General features: G+C 40.9%; 1 protein-coding gene across 4 annotated transcripts in view; it reads left to right on the top strand.

Moving 5' to 3' along the window:
* slc20a2 (solute carrier family 20 member 2) overlaps positions 1-23,181 on the top strand; it is a 49,748-nt gene that overhangs the window by 14,593 nt on the left and 11,974 nt on the right. For all 4 annotated transcript variants that reach the window (XM_085426092.1, XM_085426089.1, XM_085426090.1 and 1 more), the window contains exons 2-9: positions 13,767-14,349; positions 17,541-17,681; positions 19,251-19,336; positions 20,038-20,134; positions 20,315-20,434; positions 21,608-21,841; positions 22,017-22,635; positions 22,791-22,976. In XM_085426092.1, coding sequence (XP_085282218.1) covers positions 14,061-14,349; positions 17,541-17,681; positions 19,251-19,336; positions 20,038-20,134; positions 20,315-20,434; positions 21,608-21,841; positions 22,017-22,635; positions 22,791-22,976 — 1,772 coding nt within the window. In that variant the 5' untranslated portion in view covers positions 13,767-14,060. The remainder of the gene's footprint in view (positions 1-13,766; positions 14,350-17,540; positions 17,682-19,250; positions 19,337-20,037; positions 20,135-20,314; positions 20,435-21,607; positions 21,842-22,016; positions 22,636-22,790; positions 22,977-23,181) is intronic.

The raw sequence follows: 23,181 nt of genomic DNA, 5'->3' as shown, positions 1-23,181 counted from the left end.
TTGCTGTCTGAGGGTTAGCCAGAGGTAATTAAGCGGCAAAAGCTTTCATAACACAGATGCAAATCCAACGGTAACAGGGGCCTTATTAGAGACTGTGATGAAAATTTTGTTTCTTTCTCCTCTGATAGTCCAGGAAATGTATTCGATACTTTTGGGGTAATTGGTCTGAGAGTCTCAGTACTACCACACTGAGTAATAGTTGTCCAGGCTTTTGTTGTGTCCATACATAGCAGACAACTTGGCAAAGAACGCAAATTGTATCTTTAGGTACTCTGTTACTACCAGTCAGTCACAAAAACACAAAATTTGTTCCAATTTCTTTAGACGAATCTATGAAAAATGCAAAAGATAGCAAAGACTTGACACAGGACCTGGCAGGTGTATCTGACTCTTCAGTTGCTCCATCTGGTGTTCACTGAAGCCTCTTCAGAAAATGGTCTTGGTGGAAGGGTCGCTATCAAGAAGGCATCCCTAAAGAAGGGAGAGAAAAGGTTGAGGTATCCCAAATTATGCAAGAACAAGACTGAAAATCAGTGGTGACAGGTCTTTCCAATGCGGCTCCAACAACATTCTCAAACAATGTTGTTGGAGATCTTGTCAAAATTTATGTTATGTACACATGAAAGTACCGTCAGATTTCGATCCAACATGCAATAGCATGTGAAAAGCATCTGATTGACAGCAGCTTTATTTTCCAGCATGACAATGATCCCAAACACCCTTCCTTTGCAGTAAAGCACACCTGGATAGAAAAACACACAATGGTGCACTTTTAGCCATGGACTGGCCTCACCAGAGCTTGAACCTCTACATTTTTGAAGCACTGTGGGATCTTTTAAAGTCCTTCAAGAAGACTGGAGAACTATTAATGAAGACTAGTTTAACCCTTTAAAACCGGTCCGAGCGGGCACGCTCCGTTTTGCGTAACTATTTTTAAATCTCTGTAGAACTGGAACCACTTAAGGTAGCGCAATATTTTTTTTTTGCATATGAAACCGGAGGAGTTGTACTTACATGTTATGCCATTAGCTTGTCCTAAGTCATGGTTTCCTTCCACATATAGCTTTGCAAAAATTGCATATAAAGCACTGGCAGCAACAAAAACATAATATATTCCACGCTTTGCCGATCCGATCAGCTGTTCATAACACTTCCTAGGTTGGAATAGACACCAGCGCGAACTACTGTATGTCCGCCATTACCTGCCCGAAACCGAAGTGACGTCATCTTCGTGGAAAAAGTAGTTTTTTACCTTCAGGGCCTTATAAGCCTTTGCTGGTGTTTTTAAAAGTCATGTTTGACTTTTCTGAATAGTTTCTGGGATGCTTAGGACTCAAATTGCACTGCTGGAAATAGTTTATTGTGATGCACATGCAGTTTTTTTTTGCAAATTTGCATTACAATATTTATTTTAGTTTTTCCTGCAGTATATAAAAATTGGTGTTTCTCAAAAATGAATTTTGTATTTACAGTTTTTAGGAATAAACCTCTTAAATTTCTCTAAATAGATATATATATATATATATATATATATATATATATATATATATATATATATATATATATATATATATATATATATATATATATATATATATATAAAAACGATTTTCAATTTTTTTTTTTGCAGTTTATTGCACTTTTTTGCAATTTATGTGGTTTCTATTGATTTAATGCATACATATTATTAAAATTTGGGCTATAATGGTTGTATTGATGTATAGCAACTTGAAATGCTCCCAAAAATGGCACTACAGCATGTAAAAATATAAAGATAAGCTCTTGCGGACTTGGTTCTATGGTAGGTCTTAAAGGGTTAAGAAAGCCTGCCTTGGAAAGTTCAGACAGTGTCAAGGGATAATGTTAGTCATACTTAATATTAACTTTCAAGGTTGATAGAATTGTAGAAACTCTGTTTTTGTCTTATTTATTGTATTTCTATGTATGTTTGGACATGTTTCAATAATTCACTGCACCTGTTTCCAATTTTCCTGGCAAAATATAGAGGAACGAAGGGGGACTAAAGACCTTTGCACAGAACTGTATGTTCCTATTTACACCTGGTATTAAAATACACCTTGAGATATCAGATTACAGTGGAAAGTGCTAAATAAGTGTAAATGACCACCCTGACTCATTTCAGCGCATGAAGTCCAAACACTTGCTGAAGTTGTCGCATATGACTACCTGGTGTATAAACTACAAATGCATCGTCAACATGGACATAAGAAGAAAAGATGTCCCGAGAAAGGACATGGTGGTCCTTCATCTTGTCCTCTACCCTTTTTGCAACCTGTGAATGACTTTGCCCTGTCATTCTCCTTATACATGTATATTGGTCCTTGAAACATTGTGCTAGCACTCGCTAAAATATAATCTGTTTCTTCACTGGTGACAGATGCATGTAACAATGGTGCACTGGACCCTTTGACATTAATGAGATCCAAACACAAGTGGCACAGGTTTAAATGACGATGTGCCTCTGCTGTCCACTTGTGATCCAGTCACCCCGTACATATTTTAAAACCAAGTGCAAAAAGAGGTCTGTCAGACCTCTTTAGCATGCACCTCATCTCTGCTCGATGGTTGTGGGTTGAGACTACAGCCATTAGCTAGAGGATAGGCCGCCCAATGTTCAGAAAATGTTCCTGGTTGCATTGCGGGAAACCTAAATACCAAAGTTTGACATTGAAGAAATGTGTGGAGAATCTTTGGTTCTGCTGTAAGAATTTTGGCACTTTAAAAAAAAAGGCTTATCAGCATTTAAAATGGCTCTATGTGCTAAATCGTTGGAGTAATCTTTTTGTGGTACATTTTGCAGCGGATATCCACATTCAATTGAGGTTAAAGGTTAACTCTGAGGGATTTATTACTATTGACTTTTTGTTGTTCGTGTCAACGCTGTGTTAATGTCACAAAATCCATTCATGAGTCATCTTTGCTGTGTGTTGAATGCCCCATAAAAGCAGTCCCCCTTTCAACAAAATACTTTACTGTAACCGAGTTTTAACCAACGCAGCTGCATTAATGCATCTTTAACTTATATTTGAAACGATGATAGGAACTCGATGCTGTCAGGTTTTATGTAATAGTGAAATAAAGAGAAAATGAACATATTTTTAGAAACAAAGTTAAGAGGGGATTTTATTTCAAAGCAGTCTATCTTGAGACTTTAGTCATTGTGCAGAGATAGCAGAATCTCTACAAAAGTAAATCTAGCAAAAATCTCTACTGGAGACTAGAGCTGGGCGATATATCGAGTTTTTAAAACATATCGATATATTTTTATACGAGATATAAGATGTGACAATATCCTTTATATCGATATAGTCTATGTTACGTTATAATTATAGTTGTGGAGCCGCAAGTTTGCCTCTCTTTCGTCCACTTTTGTCTCTACGCAACGTTACTCCGCCTCGCCTTCACTGAAGACAACTCCCCCTCCTACCCCATCGCTTCACGTGCAGGCAGCGACAAGACGGACACGGCAAATCTCCGTTAACGAGTTACTGCGCATCGCCCCATGCGTGGGGCTGGACGGCGTCAACGTGCTAACGAGCTAAACATGCTAACGAGCTAACCGCGCTAACGAGCTAACAGCGCTAACCCTAAAATCCTTTCATTCTCTCAAAAGTTGATAGCGCGCCTTATGTATGAATTCTGGTTGTGCTTGGTGGCCGCGAACCGATTTTATGTGGTACACGGCGTTCAGCAATCTGTCAAAAATGTTTGAGTACGACTTTGGTAAGCTACGGAGCTGCACCGCTTGATAGATTGTCGGCGCATTACGGCTACCGAGGAGCTTCGCGGAGTGATACGTACTGTGCATCAACGTAATATTACCGTATTGTGTGTGTATAAGGACCATAAATGGCACCTGTAAGAGACGTGGTTATGAAGCGGATTTCAAACTCCAGGCTATCAGTCACACAGTAAAACTTGGGAACAGAGCAGCTGTAAAATCTGTCTGTCTTTGTTATTACGCTCAGCGTCTTTTAGTTTACATTTTGACTGCACAATTGTGAGCTCTTTGTTTAGCACAAAAACAACCTTGTTTTCTTTTATTTATGGAGCATTATTATTTAATGAATGCTCATAATTTAATTTTGAGTAATTTTTCATGTACATCTGTGCTGTATGTTAATAAAAGTGCCTGTGTGACATCTGGGACACAGCTTTGACTAAGAACTATTTTTGTTCTTACTTTATGGCTTAAAAAAAATATCGAGATATATATCTTATATCGCCATCCAGCTAAAAAATATCGAGATATGAATTTTGGGTCATATCGCCCAGCCCTACTGGAGACTATTTATTTAGCTGTGTGCTCGCATAAATTTTTGACAGATTGCCTGTGTGTTTCCATCAGAAGCAATCTGAAGAGTTATTCACTTCTTAACAACCGGACTTAGTGCTGCAATGCGGGGAGAAAATAAATAGACTTAGTGAGAGGATTTATGAAAGTGTGTGTGTGTGTGTGTGTGTCTGGTGAACCTTTTGAAGATGGTGCTGAGAGCGACATGCGCTGTTGTTGTCATTCTTAAGCGACCCCCCTCCTGCCCATCGACGCTGACTGATCATAGGACTGTAGCATGTGTGTGTGTATGTGTGCGTGTTTGGGTTCTAAGAGACAGCGCCTCCCTGCTGCGAAGTACAGAGTCAGAGGCAGCAGGTGCAGCTGACGCAGATTGGCTTTTAGCAGGCAGGGCCAGTTTGGGGGACAGAAAGGGAGAGAATGAGCTGAGAGGCGATAGAAGAGAAAGCTCAAACAAATACAACATGAGACCTTTGAACAGAACTGGATAGATGAGGTCACCGTGTTTTTAGCCCTTGGACAGTATGTGAGGAGGAAGGGAACAGGACCCAGAGTGTGCTGTGGAGGCATCTGACTTATTCTTGGCTTCAATGGCGCATGTGAGTAATGATTTAAAAAAACAAAGAAAAAAATCCACACAAAAGATTTTGTGAAGGTTAAAAGAGAAAGTTTTTAGGAAGCAGGTAGTTTATTGTCGAGCCAAATCTCCAATAAGTTTAGAACAAAAACCTTGCTGGTTGTAGCCAATTAGAGTTTGTTTCCCTGTAAAGTCATCTCAAGTATAGGATTTTTCTTGCCATTCTTCTTGTTTAATTATCAGTGACGTGTTGAGGAACTGCTGAAGAGATGCGAACTCTGCGGCTTTGCATTTAGTCGCCTACATCAGCTCTGGCCTGGGCTCTTCATTGTGTCGACGAGAGCCCCTATCTCTGCCCGCACAAGTCAAGTGACATAAAGACGCACTGTTCGGCGTGTCTTTGAAAGGAACAATTGTGGCAGAGAGAGAAAGGCAGAGAAAGTGATGGGTGGGCTCCAGCCAAATAATGGTGCTGAAATGCTGTGCGCTCTTGTGTGATAGGCTTCTGTATTACAAAGAAAAGTAGTCCTGTCTTAGTTCATTTCATTATACTGATTATTCTGCAATAACAACCGCTAGAGATGACAGTGTGCGTTCATCTGTGCATCGTTTTCTAGTATGTGTGCATAATATTATTATTATTATTATTATTATATGAATCGGTCTGCTACTTGCGTTGGGATCAGAGTGATGAAGGAGAGGGAAGTGCTCTGAATGCCCTTCATCTGTCCGAATGCTTTTCCCTGGCTGTAAAACACATCGCAGGTTCAGCTCCTCTTCTTCTCCCCCCCCATTGCTGGCTGTCCTCCTCCACAGACATTGGCCGCCTCCCCCCTGTCTGTCCATCCTCTCTGCACTCAGATAACCAGTCAGTGGTACACCTCTTCTTCTACGACATTTGTCATTGGTTGATGTGTGCTGTGAATGCAGATAAATTCCTTTAAGAGGCAGTCTAGACTCAGCTGGCTGTGCTGCTCGCTCTCTCTCTCTCTTTATCTCCCTCGCTCTTGGTGGTTAGCTCGCGCCGTCCTCTCTCCTGCAACACCACCACAACCTGCCGATTCCTCAGTAAACCTCTTCTGCTCCTTCTCTTCCCCTCTCCTCGTTCATCATCAGTTTTCTTCCCGTCTCTCTGCGTAATTTTATTTCTGATCAATCACTCGCCACTCTATTTCCCAGTCTGTTTTCTTTTCCATACTGCCATTTCCCTCTGTCCCCCTCTACCTCCCCTCAAAAAATACATTTCGTCTTTGACGTTTATTCATTTCCACCACTGTCCCATCTCCTCTTGATGTGAAGTGTCATGAAGGTGAGTGGTGCTGTTTTAAAGGATTTGATCTTTCTGTACTTGGCTTCCTGTTTCTCATAGTTTTGTGTTATTAAATATAATCTCTCTCCATCTCTTAACTTACTGAGCCATCTGGTAGATGCGAGCATCCGGTGTCCTTGAAGGCACTGCAGTTGCGTATGCTTCAGGTATAACAATTAGCCGGCTAGTAGGATGCTGCTGTGAGTCATCATCTTGACACTAGATGTATGTTCTAGTTCTGTTTCTTTCAGCATGTGCCTAGACAGGATGAGAGGAAGGGGAGGGGGCTGAATCAGTGTGAGGATAGAGGAGCCCCGTGTCAATGCAGACTGTAGCTCGTGACACAGTGTTTTGCACCAGCTGTGGCTGTGGTGCATTGGCATCTCCGGCGGATTAATGATCACTGTTCAGCAGTGATAACAAACAGTTAAACTAATCACTGGAAGTAGTTTGCACAGAGGCTTCGTCTTACAGTCCATGGCACACAACACGTGCGGCTAGGGGCCGATGCTGTAACAGGTGAAACGCTCTAGTAGTGTTACAGGTTAGCTGGCAGTCTCTGCATTTTTTGGGGTCAATAAAAAGTCTAAAAATCAATATTTTATTAAACAGCTATCATCCATATGTTTATAAGAATGTATCAGATGTGTGAAGGAGTACAGTTTCGGCTACAGATGGCAGCTATTGAATAGAAACCCACTGTACACCTGCAAATGTAAGATTAGGTGTCAAGAATTGATAGAGGCCAAGAAGTGGAGCGAAGCGAGAGTGAATTGGCATCTAGCCTCCCCAAGAATGATGCTGCTGCTCTGTAATTGCTGGACTGGTTTAAAAAAAACATTCCAGAAAAAAACATTTTCAGGTTTAAATGTTTCTACTTTGCTTAATTTCTTCTGCACAGACAACACGAAGACCCACTTTAGCCTTGTTTGCCCATGTTGTGTCATTTCTGAGTTTGTGCATGTGTGTCTGTGTCAGTGCTCTCATTATGGATACTGTTTGGCAACCCACATCCACAGGAAGAAAATGAGTCTGCCAGAAATAATCCTCAAGAGCAGGTTGCTTTACGGAGTCACTTTCCAGTGTTTTTATTTAGGGTTGCTTTCTTAGGTACTCTTGGCGCACCGTTGCTGTGCAAGGCCGTGGTTTGCTCTTTGGGAACAATTACACAGTCGCTCAAAGATAAAACCTCAAACTGTTAGCGGACAAACAAGGAAGGCCCACAATTTACAAGCAGATTGTGGAAATAAAGGTTAAACAGACGATTGAAATGCAGAACTGGTGGTGTTTATAATAAGATGTGGAGTGTGGGGTTTATTTTTTTAAAGAACATTTTACCTTGATATTTAAAAATTCTATTAATTTCCAATTTTCCATGTTCAGGAGGAACTGCCGGTTCATCTCCTTGGACTGACCCTGGATCCAGAAAAATATCTGAGCTCTTATTAGTTTGTGATGTATTTTTGAAAATTAAGGCAGTGTCTCCAAATGTACCAATGTCCTTGTTATTTCAGTTTCATTTATTCTTCAAGCGTATGAAAGTGTTGCAGGGGTTAGCACTGTAGCTAACTGTTCAGTTCATTTCCACCATCAGGGCAGGGTCTTTGTGTGGGGAGTTTTTCTGTGTTTGTGTGGGTTCTCTGGCTTTAGTTAGTGGAGTTAGGTTAATTGGTAATTCTAAATTGCCCTTAGGTAAATGTGAGTGTGGGTGACCATAAACTAGGCTTAAGTATGGCCATGTACCAACTGGAAACATTTTGATGCAAAAAATTATAAAATTTCAACAGACAAAACAAACAAAATGAAGGTATTATACATATGATATAGGGCTGTGCGATATGACCAAAATCTCATATCCTGATATAAGAATTCTATCGTCCGATAACGATATAAATCACAAAAATGTAACATTTTCTGTAAATTCTGTGAATCTCGGGCAGCTCGACTTGCGGGAAGTGTTTCCAGCTGCGCGTCATGTAGCTGCAGTCGAGTGTTTTAACCGATGCATGAAACGATACACTTTTAGACATAAGTTGTAAAGGCCGCCGTTTTCTTTGCGTATTTATTACACGGCGTGCTGCGGGGAAAAGCCTGTTCTAACGTTTGAGTCTAAGGTTTCTTTTTTAGCACCTGGCGGCTCTTTTTTACTTCTCATCCTTAAATAATCTGCTCTTTCACGTGATTCAGTTTATTTTGAAAAGTCTCAACAGGATCTTGAGCTTTATTGTGAAAGGTTTATGTGGAACATAAACAAGCAGACACGCGATGCTGTTACCGTAGTTGTTGCTAATCACAACCATAAAAACAGGGCTTGTCAAATAAAATATAAGAGAAAGAGAGAACTTTAAGAAATTAATATAGCCACTACAGTGACCATCAAAACCATGAAAAAATATTGCCGTAAACAGTTTATTTTGCGACACCACGAAACAAACGATAGCGTAAAATGAAACGATAGACTGTTTTATATCGTCATCGGATATATATCGTTATATCGAACAGCCCTAATATGATACAACATCCTTTGTGGAAATGGTGCCTGTTAATCGACTCTTCATACTCATCTGAAACTATTCAGGGCCACTGTATCCAGAATTTTCCCTTATAATTCCAGCATTTCTCAGGCACATTAATCGTGACCTGAATATTGCTCTTGCTCTTAAAAAGTCTATCAAAGTCACCTCAGTCATCCCTGGTGGTCTCAGGATCAGCACCTTGGAGAGTGGCAGCGGCACAGTTTTTAAAGGTTGTAAATGATTCACCTGAGCTGTGTTGGAAACGGGATGCTTCATTTCGGCAGATAAAATCACATCATATAAATATGAGCTGGACTTCCAAGTTTTTTTTGTTTTTTTTTAACTGACTCAGTGTTTTTACCGAAATGGCACCTATGCATTAGTTTCCTTAACAAAGCGGGTCAGACTCCTTCCTGTGTGCACCTTATCTCAAACATTTCTTCTAAGTTGTTTGAACAGTTACGTGATTTCCTCTCTCTGCTGCCAATTTTCAAATTAAATTTTGTATGCTACTGTTTCATCACCTGATTACTTCCCTGCATCCCAACGACCTGCAAAATAGAAACATCACGGAGTTCATTCTTATCCAGGTAGCAAAAAGCAATTGCAATTACATTTGCAGTGCATCAATTTGCATTGTGGTTCTGCTCCGTCCTTGCTTCTATTTTATTCTGCTAACACTGAGCGCATCTTTTACATGAATTATTCATTGATTGTTACAAGTGAATTACAGAAGGGCCGCTCTTGGTAAATGGCAATAAAATGGAAAGATAATAGGTTGTATGACACACCATGCAACGGTTCTTATTTTGCTTTCAGGCAAAAACTGTAAAGATTCATTCTGAAGGTCATGTAGCCAGACAGTCCATTTAGCTTGAATCACACACATGAATATGAAACTGAATCTCTTTGCTAAATGGCTGGATCCAAATCAGTGCATACTCCAGGTCGTGGTAGGATTATTGAGTTGTGTTCAAGGACGTACTCAATAAAATTATGACCAGCTGACCTAGAGATCACACCCGCGCTCAAATCACTTTCTTATCTTTCTTCCATGTCACCCTAAGGCACAGGACGTTCAGTCTGCTTTTGCTGCAGATGTGTTTGGCTGCACATCTCTTCTGAGCATTGCCTGGTTCTGTGTGTTGCTGGACGCTCGTGTTTGACTGTGGTGTGTGATGTGGTCGTCTTGTGGCAGCAGTGCTCCCCGGAATAAACATTTACACAGTCTCTTGTTAGTCCTTCAGACTTTGCCAGAGTCAATACATTGACTGCAGAAAACATTTTTAGAGAGCGCTACTCAATGGCATGAAACAAGCCGCCACACATGGATTCTTTAACTTATTCAATAAAGATTCGGTGAGAAATCAGTTTAGGGTAGCTTTTCATATTGGTGCGGCCTTTATTAAACTGCCTTTTATTATGAATTGACATAATTACAAGCAGCAGATATGAGTCGGGAAGCAATTAAGTAATCAGAGATAAAATCATGCCCCGCCTTATATTGTCTTTTTTATCGTTCATCATTAATTTTCATTCGTTATGGCGATGGACACAAGTTCACGAGCTTGGTTTCTTTAACTTTTTAATTCATTCAATTCAGTTTTATTTATACAGCGCCAAATCACAACAACAGTCACTTCAAGGCACTTTATATTGTAAGGTAGATCCTACAATAATACATAAAAATTTGGCCAAGAGGCACTGAACTTGTGCTCAGATGTGTTTCTCTCACTGGAGAGGATTTCACCTCGGGGGTCAGTACATCATCAAGTCATTGTTTACTCATTCTGTTTGAGATTTGGCAGCGTCTGAGCTCTCCTCACCTTCACTTCTGTGATTTTACTGTGAGAAAACCAAGAAATGCGTCCACTTATTTTTCAAATCAGCAGCAACGTAATCATTTTTAGTGTCACTAATGGATCCCTATTCCAGGAGGTCTTGATCAAAAGACAAATTATCATGTTTTTATGTGTTTGTTGTGGTTCTGCAAAGGATAAAGGCTAAGAGTGCGTGACACCGACTGTTCCAGATGGAGTTCTCGGTCGGGAGGAGGGAGCCATAACTGGCCACAGGCTATTTAGAAAGGAGCTGCTTGCCCCCCACGCGAGGAGAATGCAGTCGGTTTATGCCAAGAGCTGTTTACATTTAATGCTTCCCCATAAAAGAACCCCCCCCCCCCCTTCCCACTGGTTTAACCATAGAAGGAAGTAGGCTGTCATTGGTCCCCATGAAGATACAAACTTAAAAACCCAAGCAAAGTCATTTGCGGCATAGAGGCCTCTTAAAGACCACTGGAGGCTTCGTAGTAGGTGGCCTCATCATCTGATTTTAAAGCATGTCACTGTTGTTGTTGTGTTGTGTGTAAGCCTTGGGGAACAGTGGTGAGGTTTTAGTGGATGCGATCGGCTTTTAAACAGGTAAACATGGTAAATGGCCTGTATTTGTATAGCGCTTTTCTAGTCCCTAAGGACCCCAAAGCGCTTTACACAACCTGTCATCCACCCATTCACACACTGGTGATGGCAAGCTACATTGTAGCCACAGCCACCCTGGGGCGCACTGACAGAGGCGAGGCTGCCGGACACTGGCGCCACCGGGCCCTCTGACCACCACCAGTAGGCAACGGGTGAAGTGTCTTGCCCAAGGACACAATGACCGAGACTGTGCAAGCCGGGGCTCGAACCGCCAACCTTCCGATTACAAGGCGAACTCCCAACTCTTGAGCCACGATCGCCCCTTCTTCAGCACCTGATCATCCACAAACAAAAATTATTTTTAAATGACTTTAGTAGTGTAACGAATCCAATTATTGAAATACAGCAAAAAAAAAAAAAACAGAAGAGAGAAAAAATGAAACCATTCCAGACTGTTTGAGGTTAACTGTGAAACACCCCCCCCCCCCCCCCCCCCCCCCCCCCCAGAACAATACTTTTTAAATTTAGAGAGAAATTAGGAAATAGGGGCTTAATAGTTTTATTTTATAGTTATTCACATCAGAAACGAAGAGTCTTGTAAGTCCCCTCAAGAAATGTATCCCACCTCGAGCAGCAGTAGAACATCAGCGCAGATGCTGTTGCTGCATTGCAGTCTTAACTTAAACACACCACGTTTTTCTTTTTTGCACTGCACCAGAGCATTTGGTTCTCTTTGAAGTCATTCACAGGTTGCAAAAAGGGTAGAGGACAAGATGAAGGACCACCATGTCCTTTCTCGGGACATCTTTTCTTCTTATGTCCATGTTGACGATGCATTTGTAGTTTATACACCAGGTAGTCATATGCGACAACTTCAGCAAGTGTTTGGACTTCATGCGCTGAAATGAGTCAGGGTGGTCATTTACACTTATTTAGCACTTTCCACTGTAATCTGATATCTCAAGGTGTATTTTAATACCAGGTGTAAATAGGAACATACAGTTCTGTGCAAAGGTCTTTAGTCCCCCTTCGTTCCTCTATATTTTGCCAGGAAAATTGGAAACAGGTGCAGTGAATTATTGAAACATGTCCAAACATACATAGAAATACAATAAATAAGACAAAAACAGAGTTTCTACAATTCTATCAACCTTGAAAGTTAATATTAAGTATGACTAACATTATCCCTTGACACTGTCTGAACTTTCCAAGGCAGGCTTTCTTAACCCTTTAAGACCTACCATAGAACCAAGTCCGCAAGAGCTTATCTTTATATTTTTACATGCTGTAGTGCCATTTTTGGGAGCATTTCAAGTTGCTATACATCAATACAACCATTATAGCCCAAATTTTAATAATATGTATGCATTAAATCAATAGAAACTACATAAATTACAAAAAAGTGCAATAAACTGCAAAAAAAAAAAATTGAAAATCTTTTTTTTTTATATATATATATATATATATATATATATATATATATATATATATATATATATATATATATATATATATATATATTTAGAGAAATTTAAGAGGTTTATTCCTAAAAACTGTAAATACAAAATTCATTTTTGAGAAACACCAATTTTTATATACTGCAGGAAAAACTAAAATAAATATTGTAATGCAAATTTGCAAAAAAAAACTGCATGTGCATCACAATAAACTATTTCCAGCAGTGCAATTTGAGTCCTAAGCATCCCAGAAACTATTCAGAAAAGTCAAACATGACTTTTAAAAACACCAGCAAAGGCTTATAAGGCCCTGAAGGTAAAAAACTACTTTTTCCACGAAGATGACGTCACTTCGGTTTCGGGCAGGTAATGGCGGACATACAGTAGTTCGCGCTGGTGTCTATTCCAACCTAGGAAGTGTTATGAACAGCTGATCGGATCGGCAAAGCGTGGAATATATTATGTTTTTGTTGCTGCCAGTGCTTTATATGCAATTTTTGCAAAGCTATATGTGGAAGGAAACCATGACTTAGGACAAGCTAATGGCATAACATGTAAGTACAACTCCTCCGGTTTCATATGCAAAAAAAAAATATTGCGCTACCTTAAGTGGTTCCAGTTCTACAGAGATTTAAAAATAGTTACGCAAAACGGAGCGTGCCCGCTCGGACCGGTTTTAAAGGGTTAAACTAGTCTTCATTAATAGTTCTCCAGTCTTCTTGAAGGACTTTAAAAAAAGTCCTTCAAGGGGATAAAATGATACTAGCCTTTCTAATGTTCGGAGCATTGCTCATGTCTCATTCTGGAAACGGTGATCTTTTTATAGTGTCAGTGCTGACAGCAAACCCTCTGCACGATCTGATTTGATTCCTTTGAAGTGCAGACTGTGATTTCCTATTGTAGATATCTGAGATGTCCTCAGCTTTTCTCACTGGAGTGCACTGGAGTGCTATCATTGTTTCATCAAAGCCAGTTCTGCTTCATCATCATCTATCCCGAATCTTTCATTTATGTGTGTCTCCCCTCCCCTCTCTCCTAGTCCCACCCAGACTTCTTTGTTTTTGGTTTTCTGAGGAAGTCACGGGGAGGTGTTGTCAGGAGGTGTTGAAAAAGAGTAATCATAGCTTATGACACTAATCTGTTTCTGTCTCTCCTCTCTCTCTTTTCTCCGGCAGGTGAAAGAGCGTGCAGACCGACTGTCTCACACTAAGCTATGGAATGCTCTCTGCTCCCACCATCACTAACCTCCAATCTTTGGACTGAGCTCCAAACGCTTAGTTAGCGGCTGTGCTTCTCCCCTCAGACTCTTTATAACCAGGGGACGAAGAGAAGGTGTGGGCTTACCAAGTCCTCCGCTAAAAACGCACAGAGCACTTCATCTTTTTTTTTCTTCTTCGTCTTTTTTTGTAGATATTTTAAGCAGGATTTTTGTTTCTTTGCATATTTTTCTCACCTGAAATCATATCAAGATGGATCTGGAGTCGTATCTGTGGATGGTGGTTATTGGCTTCATCATTGCCTTCGTCCTGGCATTTTCAGTCGGAGCTAATGATGTGGCCAATTCATTTGGCACAGCAGTGGGATCCGGCGTGGTCACTCTGAAGCAGGCCTGCATCCTGGCATCCATCTTCGAGACGCTGGGTTCAATGTTGCTCGGGGCCAAAGTGGGAGAGACGATTCGGAAGGGCATCATAGATGTCAGCCTCTACAATGACACGGTGCCCGTGCTCATGGCAGGCGAGGTCAGCGCCATGGTTGGTAAGTTGAATTTGCTCTTACATCCACTGAGTGACGCAGTTGCCGCTAATGTCTTAAGCCTCATTTTAGACATGCAAATCCTTATGTTTATCTGATGGACAGTTTTAGGCCATGCTGGAATAAGCACCAGAGTCAATTTGATGTAAAAGCCACAACAGCACTTCTACTAAATAGACCCAGTGATTGTTTGTTTTTGTTTTTTTTTAATTTGCAACCTGTCGCATGTCTGAATGAAGTTTGAAGTAACTTGAATGTGCAAAAAAAACTTGGATGTCGATGAAATTTAGGATTCATTATTTTATTTTATCCTTTACAAATCACATCAGACTTCATCAAAACTTGTAACAAACACGATTAGTGGAGAACATGCTTGACTTTTTGATGTTATAGCTGCTAAACAACTGTTAACAAACAGGAAACAACCATGAGACTGGAAATAAGAATAATAGTTGTCAGTAGCTCTGAAAACAGTCTGTAAATGCTTTTTATTAGAGATGCTTAAGTGTATTTTTCTTTTCTGTCTTCTAAGACTGTTAAAAGGCTTTTGAATGAGCCGCGATGGAAGAGAGACATTTGACTTTGTTGCCTCGGCGATTTTTTTTTTCCTGAAATTTTTTGACTCTTTAAAAGTTGATTCATTTGCTAATATTAGTTGTGATGCTAGTTGCAGCCAAGAGAAACTCCTGCGACTTCCACTCCATAGATGAAAAATGTGTTACCAAAGGTGCCCCCCTCCCCCCATCACTCCAGTGTTACTACTACAAGTTTCGATCCTTATCCAGCAAAGGGTCACACAGAGCCAAAGATCTATTTTCAGCCATTCGGCCACACGATCAAGTATTCCTACAGCAGTTTTCCTGATGTCAACATCATCCTGTCCGTCTAGGATTACAACAACACATGCTTTTTCCTAGTAAAATAATAAATAAAAACTCTTTACATTAGAAATCTTTCTCACATGCCTAAAAGATTTGCACATTGCAGTAATATATGGTATATATTAAAGAGGAAATGCTTCAGTTTTTTTTTTTGTCCCCATCACCTGTAAAGTTGTAAAATAAGAGAAAAATTAAAAAATTACTTTCCAACAGCCCAAAAGACAATTTTTTAAAACTTCAACAATGTCTTATTTATTACCTCATATAAACTACTTTGATATGTATTGTTCAATATTTACCATGTCACAAATTAGGCCCTGCTAATCCTCCCGAAATCTGCTAAATCCATAGCTTAATGCAGACATAGACCTTTATAAAAGGCTTAGAAATGAATTTGAATTTAACAATAATGTTATATATATTATCCTGGGCTCAGCTGGTACTTGTGACATGCACCAATCCTCATGTATGTATCATAATTACTGTTATTAAGCAGTGCACCTCACTCACTTTCTTACTGTACATGAAAGGCACTGCACGAAGTGTTTTTTTTTTATTTATTTTTTTTATGTATTTTCAGATCAAACTTTATTGGGGCTTTGCAAATGTTAGCTAACCTTGCAGCATTGTAAGTATTTCCTAAGAGCCGCAGGAAAACAAAACTCCTGAAGTGAAACATAAAGAGAAATTGTTGAGTATCAACTGGAGACTCGCACACCACCATTTCAGTAAAAGCAGAAAACAATGGGTCTCCCATTAGGACAATACCATTTTGATGACAGACTGCTGGCAAACGTTGATTTAAAAAGGGCAGCATTATGCACAGGGGATTCCCAAGGAGATGAAAATTCAGGTGTGGCTGGCTGCCACAGGTCACTGTTGGAGAAACGTTTTAACTGGCATATTGTTCATGCATAATTAAAGAAGTTTTAACCTATTGTTAAAACTTCCTCCAGTGCTTCTTGTGTACTGGAGGCTTTGGTGTTTTGCTGGAGTTTAGTCTAATTTAGGGCTGACAATGATTTGTCCTATTATCTGCTTCTCTAGGATAATGAAAACAACCGCATGTATAAAATCTCCAGCCAAAATAAGCTTTTAAAAGGTTGCCTCCCCCCCCTGCAGGTTATAAGTGTACTATGTACACCCAAAACAGTACTTAACAGCTAACTCGATGAATGTTTCTAGCTCTACTTACCGGAGCACTGAACAGACACCATGCTAACTCAATTTATGGAAATGTAAGCCGAGAGAAATGGTACACATTTTTCTACACATACACATTCCCTAGCGCCACTCGGCTGAAACTGTTGTGAACCTCAGCTGTGTGCATGAGTCAGTGCAGTTTCCTGGTTCAGCTGTTGATTGGCTCTTTGGAGGCAGGTTGTGTCATCCCTCATAGAATACCTCTGCTGTAAAACTGTTTCGGCCCCTCTTAATTCCTGTCCTCAGCCCCCTTCAGGTCATGCCACAGCATCTCAATTAGATTAAGGTTAAGGCTCTGGCTTAGCCTCCGCAACAAATTTTCTTTTTTCAGCAGCTCTGTTGTTATTGTTTCACTGTGTGCGCTTTGGGTCATTGTCTGCTTACATCACCCAAAATCTCCAGAGCTGCAGGTCATGATCCGCTGCCCCTAAAGTTATCTTGTAATTTTCAAATTCACTGTTTCCTCAGTGATTTGACAGGGTGCTCTTTCACTACACACATTTTATGACTTTATTTATAGAGAGAGGTACCTCTCTAAACCCACACTTCCAGTTTTTCCTGATTTTAATGAGCTTTTTAAAGTCTTAGTCTCAGATGTTGTTTTCGATTTTCCAGCTTGGGCCATGAAACTACTCTCTGTGTTGAACTTTGTCTGTGTTATTGGTTTAGTTAAAATATTTGTCTCTAATGAATGTAGTGATTTAGAAGACATATTTGAGTGATTATTTCGAAACTTTTTCTCACGACTGGATCTTAAAATATTCCTCTTTTTAAATATATATAATCTTCTATGTCAAAAACACTGCAATTACTCACATCATTGAGCAATTTTTGAATAGCAGTCTTTGTTAAAGGGGGGATAAACAAAGCCTAGTGTAGTTTTCAGATTATACTTTTGTCTCAGCTTCTATAAACACTGCAAACTTAAGGCAGTCATTTGGAATTTCAAATGGCACTCTCAGGCCCTCATTTAAGATGTTACATGATGTCACACAAACTGCAGATGGGAATTAACTGCTAATTTTCCCAAGAGATTGTTTTTGTGCATGGAGGCGGACAAATAAATAAACCAAGCTAAACGTTAGATTTTTGTCTCTGTTTTGGTCACAGGGTCAGCCGTCTGGCAGCTAATCGCCTCCTTCCTCAAGCTCCCCATCTCTGGGACTCACTGCATCGTTGGCGCCACCATCGGCTTCTCTATGGTAGCCATCGGCACAAAGGGAGTACAGTGGATGCAGCTTGTCAAGATTGGTAATGGCAGAAGATTGTATCATAGTGTGTGTGTGTGTGTGTGTGTGTGTGTGTGTGTGTGTGTGTGTGTGCGCCTATAATAACTGCCCCATTTTCCAGTGAAACCTGATGGAATAGAAACCACTCTGAGATATGCCCAGTGGAGTTTGATTTTTAGAAAGGTTTCTAGGTTTTTAGTAAACAACAATCTTCAGATTGTGTTTCCAAGTACATGACTCACTTTATACCCAGTACTTTATTGAGTTTAGTTTAGACAGATAAACCTATTTCTTCCTTGTTAAGAGCCTCTGTCATACATCATACAGCATCCAATAATAATGCATACTTTAAAGAATAAACTCTCACGTCACCATTAGGGCTGCCACAAACGATTATTTTGATAGTCGACTAGTCACCGATTATTTATGCGATTAGTCGACTAATCAGATCATCATCCACTGGACGTAAAACTACAGCTTATTGCACCAGCAGCATCTGCTCTTATATAACTATCATTAGCTTAAGCTTTTAAGGTGCTAACTAAAAATAAAGACAAGATGATAGTTTATTCAATTTTAATGAAATTTGCAGATTGTTTCGGTGAAGTTTAATAAACTCCTTGCTATCTATAACAGGACAACGGAGTATATTCTCCAGCATCTCACACTTCTGATAATCAGCTGTCTGCTTGACGTTTATTCAGCTGTGTAAAAACTATAACTTTAATCTCAGACAAACCGATTTACTCAGGAACAAATAAAATACTAACAAAAAAAAAAAAAAAAAAAGCCGCCCAACAACATTTTTAAGTTATCTAAGTGACTCATATATATTTAACCTGAGTAGCGAAAGAGGCGGTGGGTTTGAAAACAATTTGCCGGGAGTCCGGTGTTCTTACCGCGCTAGTGACCTAGCCCCCGGCTAGCTATCGAGCTAGTGGGTAACAGACGTCTCCGAAAACGTCGGAGCGCTTTTGAAAATATGCGGTGTCCTGATAAACTGAGCCGATATTTGAGGTTTACACAGCTACATTCTCGGCTGAAAATATGTTAAACGTTTATTTTGTGACCCAGAAAGAATAATAAGAGTAATATTAAAACTAACTAGCTGCCGCCATTGTTGGAAACTGAGCTGGGCCGCGCTATGAATTCTGGGACACAGCTGCTTCTTCTTCTTCTTCTTCGGGGTTTAACGGCAGCTGGCATCCTTGTACATGCAGTGCTGCCATCTTCTGTTTCAGTCCGTTATTACACTCTTAAATCCTGCTACTTATTCTTGCGTCTTTTGGGATCTTACAAAGCTTCAAACGACGCGTCGACTATTAAATCAGTCGTCGACGATTTTGATAGTCGACGTAATCGTGACTAGTCGACAAATCGTGGCAGCCCTAGTCACCATAAAACTGGTTATTGGGATTTATTCTCATACTTAAATACATAACGCATAAATGAAATGACTTGGAATTCATTTTAGGAAGAGAACTGATGGCTAAAAACACAAAAAACTATTAAAACACAAAATTTCTAGTTGTAGAGAGTTGGCAAGGCTCTCCTGTCGTTTCCTCATTAACATTTTTCAATTCTTCTTCAGTGGCGTCTTGGTTCATCTCCCCCTTGCTCTCTGGACTCATGTCTGGACTTCTCTTTATGCTCATCAGACACTTCATCCTCAACAAGGTAGGCGCACATCACTTTCAACTAATGCTGTGTTCAGTTTTGTGACACTGCCCTTGCATTTGCAGCCGTTGCACTCTCCGCACTCACACTTAGCTGCCAATCTGGTCATTTTAATATAAGAAATCGGAGACAGACTTGCACGTGTACGCCCAACTTGTCTGAAAGAACTTGAGCACAGATAAAAACCCATTTGATATGGCAACACCCGCGTATTTGTTATGTAATGGGAAAGCTCTGGCAGACTAGGAAGTGCTGCAGATCATCCGAGGGTCACGACTGCAGGATTATATATGAGTGAGTCACGGGAAGATTTGCCGTTTGGGCCGGTGTTACTGCATAGATGGGTCAAATTAGGAATGAGTTCATTTTTGCGTCTGCGGGCTATTTGCATCAGAATATTCGATCTTTCTGTTTTGTGTTTGCAGGGTTGAGATTTGTTACTTCTGTAAAATCCACATCCCATTTAGTGTCATTTTACATTTCACCTGCCTCATTAGTCATATTAATTATTAACCTTCTGATAAAAGCAAGCCATGGTTGTGCAAGATGGAATAATTGTATTACTCCACACCTTTAAATTGACCTGAGCTAAACTTTTAGCCAGAAGATGTTCTCATTTTAGCTAATATGTTATTGTGTTGTACATGTTTTGTTTTATGATTTATTATCATTATTGTTGCATTTCCTTTTTTACTTCACAGGATGACTCTGTTCCAAACGGATTGCGAGCATTGCCCCTCTTCTACGCCTCCACCATTGGTATCAACACATTCTCCATCATGTATACTGGAGCTCCATGTAAGTGCTTATTCCCAGTATATCTCTGATTATTTAACCTGACACCAGTGTATGATCAAATTATCACCTCAGGGATGGAAGCGCTTGTTAGTTTGCTCAAAATTCCTCTTGAATGTGTGATGCCAGTACATGATTTTGTATTTTTTTTTTTTTTTTTTAATGTGTGTTCATTAACTGCAGTGCTCGGGTTGGAGATGCTACCGGTGTGGGCCATCTTTCTCATCACTTTAGCTGGCTCGCTGGTCTGCGCAGCTCTGGTCTGGATATTGGTCTGTCCCTGGATGAGGAGAAAGATTGCAAGTAAGTATCTGTTAAATTTGGTTTAGGGTTAGGGTAAGTGTTGTGTTTAGGTATTTGGTTTTATGTAAACGAATGTCCTCACAAGGATATCCATACAAGTGTGTGTGTGTGTGTGTGTGTGTGTGTGTGTGTGTGTGTGTCCAGTCTGTCTCTCTCACGCCATGTGAAAACGCTCTGACACCAAACAACGGAAGCCAGGGCATGTGCTTTCTTGTTGGCCTCTGCCAGAGGCACTAAAGCCACCAGAAAAATCCCTGTGAACTCTCCAGTGCTCCACTTAGATTTTTGGGCGTAGAGCTACTTGGTCAGATGAAAGAGGCTAAGATCGTGGCCTGCAGTGTAGAAAGCTTTCAGGATCAGGGCTGGGAATTGTTTCCCTAATGGGAAAACCAGCCCACAGCAAAGCAGGCAGTGCTGTAAAACTCATGACACAGAAAATTAAAACATTGGAAAAAGTAGACAGTGGTGGATAAAGACAAGGCACAGCTCTGTTTATTTTAACTTTGTGCTGGATAAATAAAAGGTTCTTTGTGTAAGAGCTCAAACACTTGATCCAAAAAATCTGATCGATGCCAGAAATGCTTTGCACTATAAAGAAATATAAATAAAATTTAATAAGAAGCTGAGTGGTATTTATAGGCCATGAAAAATAATATCTATGTTTAGGCCAAAAAAATGAATGTTTTTTTCCATTGACTCGTGGTTTGTGTGGCCGTGTCATGAACCCCCTAATGCCTGCGAGGATTACAGGTAAAATTATTGGTGCTAATCTGGATATTACTGCATCCACTTAAATAAAACAGGTCATAACTCTGATTGGGTTTTTTTTCTCTACTGGGGTATTCAAAGAGTCGGGTAGGCACTGGGATAATTTAGATAATCTGTTTCTTGTCAGAAGTTTTGTCTCCCGAACCTGAAAGCAGAAGCAACAGCTTTTTTTAAGCGTGAAAAGTTGCAAATAAATTCTAATCTTTTTTTTTTCTTTCCCTTTTTTTGTCTAACTATTGTTTTGCTTTCTTAACTGGCTGCCATCCAGATTGGTTTCCTTGAAATCCTTTAATAATAAAAGGCTGCCACAATACAGTTGTGGCTTTCCTTTCATGATGGATTTAAAGCAACCTGCAAAAATGTCCTAACTCGGTGCTCTTTCAACTGCTGCTTGATCTCCTCCAGGTCGTTTAAAGAAAGAGCAGGCTCTGTCGAGGATTTCTGATGAGAGCCTGGATAAGATCCCTGAAGAGGAGGAGGAGAGCCCCGTCTTCAAAGAGTTACCAGGGGCGAAGGGCACAGATGAGGCTGTGATGCCGCTCACAGGCGGCAGCAGTGACCGGGGCACCCGCGAATCCAGCAGCGAGCTCACCAACCTGGCGAATGGAGGCACTATCCTGCCAAACGGCAGGGTGTATGGTACAACTGGACATTTATAATAATATTTGATAAGAGGAGAGTAACTATAGCTTTATTTATGCGTTAATACTTATTAGCATAAATAAATTTGCCATTAATGGAGATCAAACTCGTCGGTCATCATCATTAATATCCTGCTCCCACGCAGACTTTTCATTAATCGTCTGTCTTCCAGGTCGGACACACTCAATGACGAACGGCAGCCTCAAATCCCCCATCTCTAACGGCAGCTTCAGCTTCGATGGCCACATGCGTAGCGATGGCCAGGTGTACCACACGGTGCACAAAGACTCGGGTCTGTACAAAGACCTGCTTCACAAAATCCACCTGGGCCGCATGGATGACAACGAGCGCTCCAACGCCGGCCCGCCTGACAACAATTACCGCCTGCTGCGCCGCAACAACAGCTACACCTGCTACACAGCGGCAATATGCGGCATGCCCGTCCAGCCGATGCGCTCCGAATCACGCGAGGACAGTGAAAAGCTGGTTGGTGAGGGAGGCGGCAGGAGCAACAGCGTGTCTTACTCCAAAAAGCGGATACGCTACGACAGCTACTCATCGTACTGTAACGCCGTGGCCGAGGCTGAGATCGAGGCCGAGGAGGGCGGAGTGGAGATGAAGCTTGCCACAGACCTGGAAGGGGTGGAGGAAGAAGGGGCTGCACCTCCAGGGCCGGACGACTTGGAGGATCAGGAGGAGAAGGACAAACCTGAGGTGTTTCTGCTTTTCCACTTCTTGCAGATCCTCACCGCCTGCTTCGGTTCTTTCGCCCACGGAGGCAACGATGTCAGGTGCTGCCCCCTACGTGTTGCATGACAGATAGTGACCTTTATGGTCCAGAGTACATTTCTCTGTCAACTAAATATAAAAAATCATCTTCACGCTGCTCTTTGGACTTGAGTATATAATGCCTGAATAAGGTTTTTATCTACTTTCTTGTTTGTAGTAATGCCATTGGGCCTTTGGTGGCACTGTGGATGATCTATGAACAGGGCGGTGTGATGCAGGATGCTGCCACTCCTATCTGGCTGCTGTTTTACGGTGGTATAGGCATCTGTGCCGGCCTGTGGGTATGGGGCCGCCGCGTCATCCAGACCATGGGGAAGGACCTCACTCCCATTACCCCCTCAAGGTGAGAAAGTCGCCTCACAGGAGAGTGAGTGCACATGTGCATGTCTGTGGATGCGGTTGGGTGCGTTTGAAGGAGAGTTGTGCTGCAGAGGTGAACTATCCACCATGCTTTGGTTTTACGCGCTCCATAGAGCCTCAACACGCTGACACAAACAAGTTCATAGAGGGCTCCCAGCCTCCATGGTGAGTACTTACTTTCCCACAGC

Source organism: Rhamphochromis longiceps, linkage group LG12 (genome assembly GCF_057381845.1).
Source record: "Rhamphochromis longiceps isolate RC_006_pf linkage group LG12, R_longiceps_female_GT1.1, whole genome shotgun sequence".
NCBI lineage: Eukaryota > Metazoa > Chordata > Actinopteri > Cichliformes > Cichlidae > Rhamphochromis > Rhamphochromis longiceps.
The sequence above is the reverse complement of the archived record's forward strand: the minus strand, read 5'-3'. Positions and strand labels throughout refer to the sequence as shown.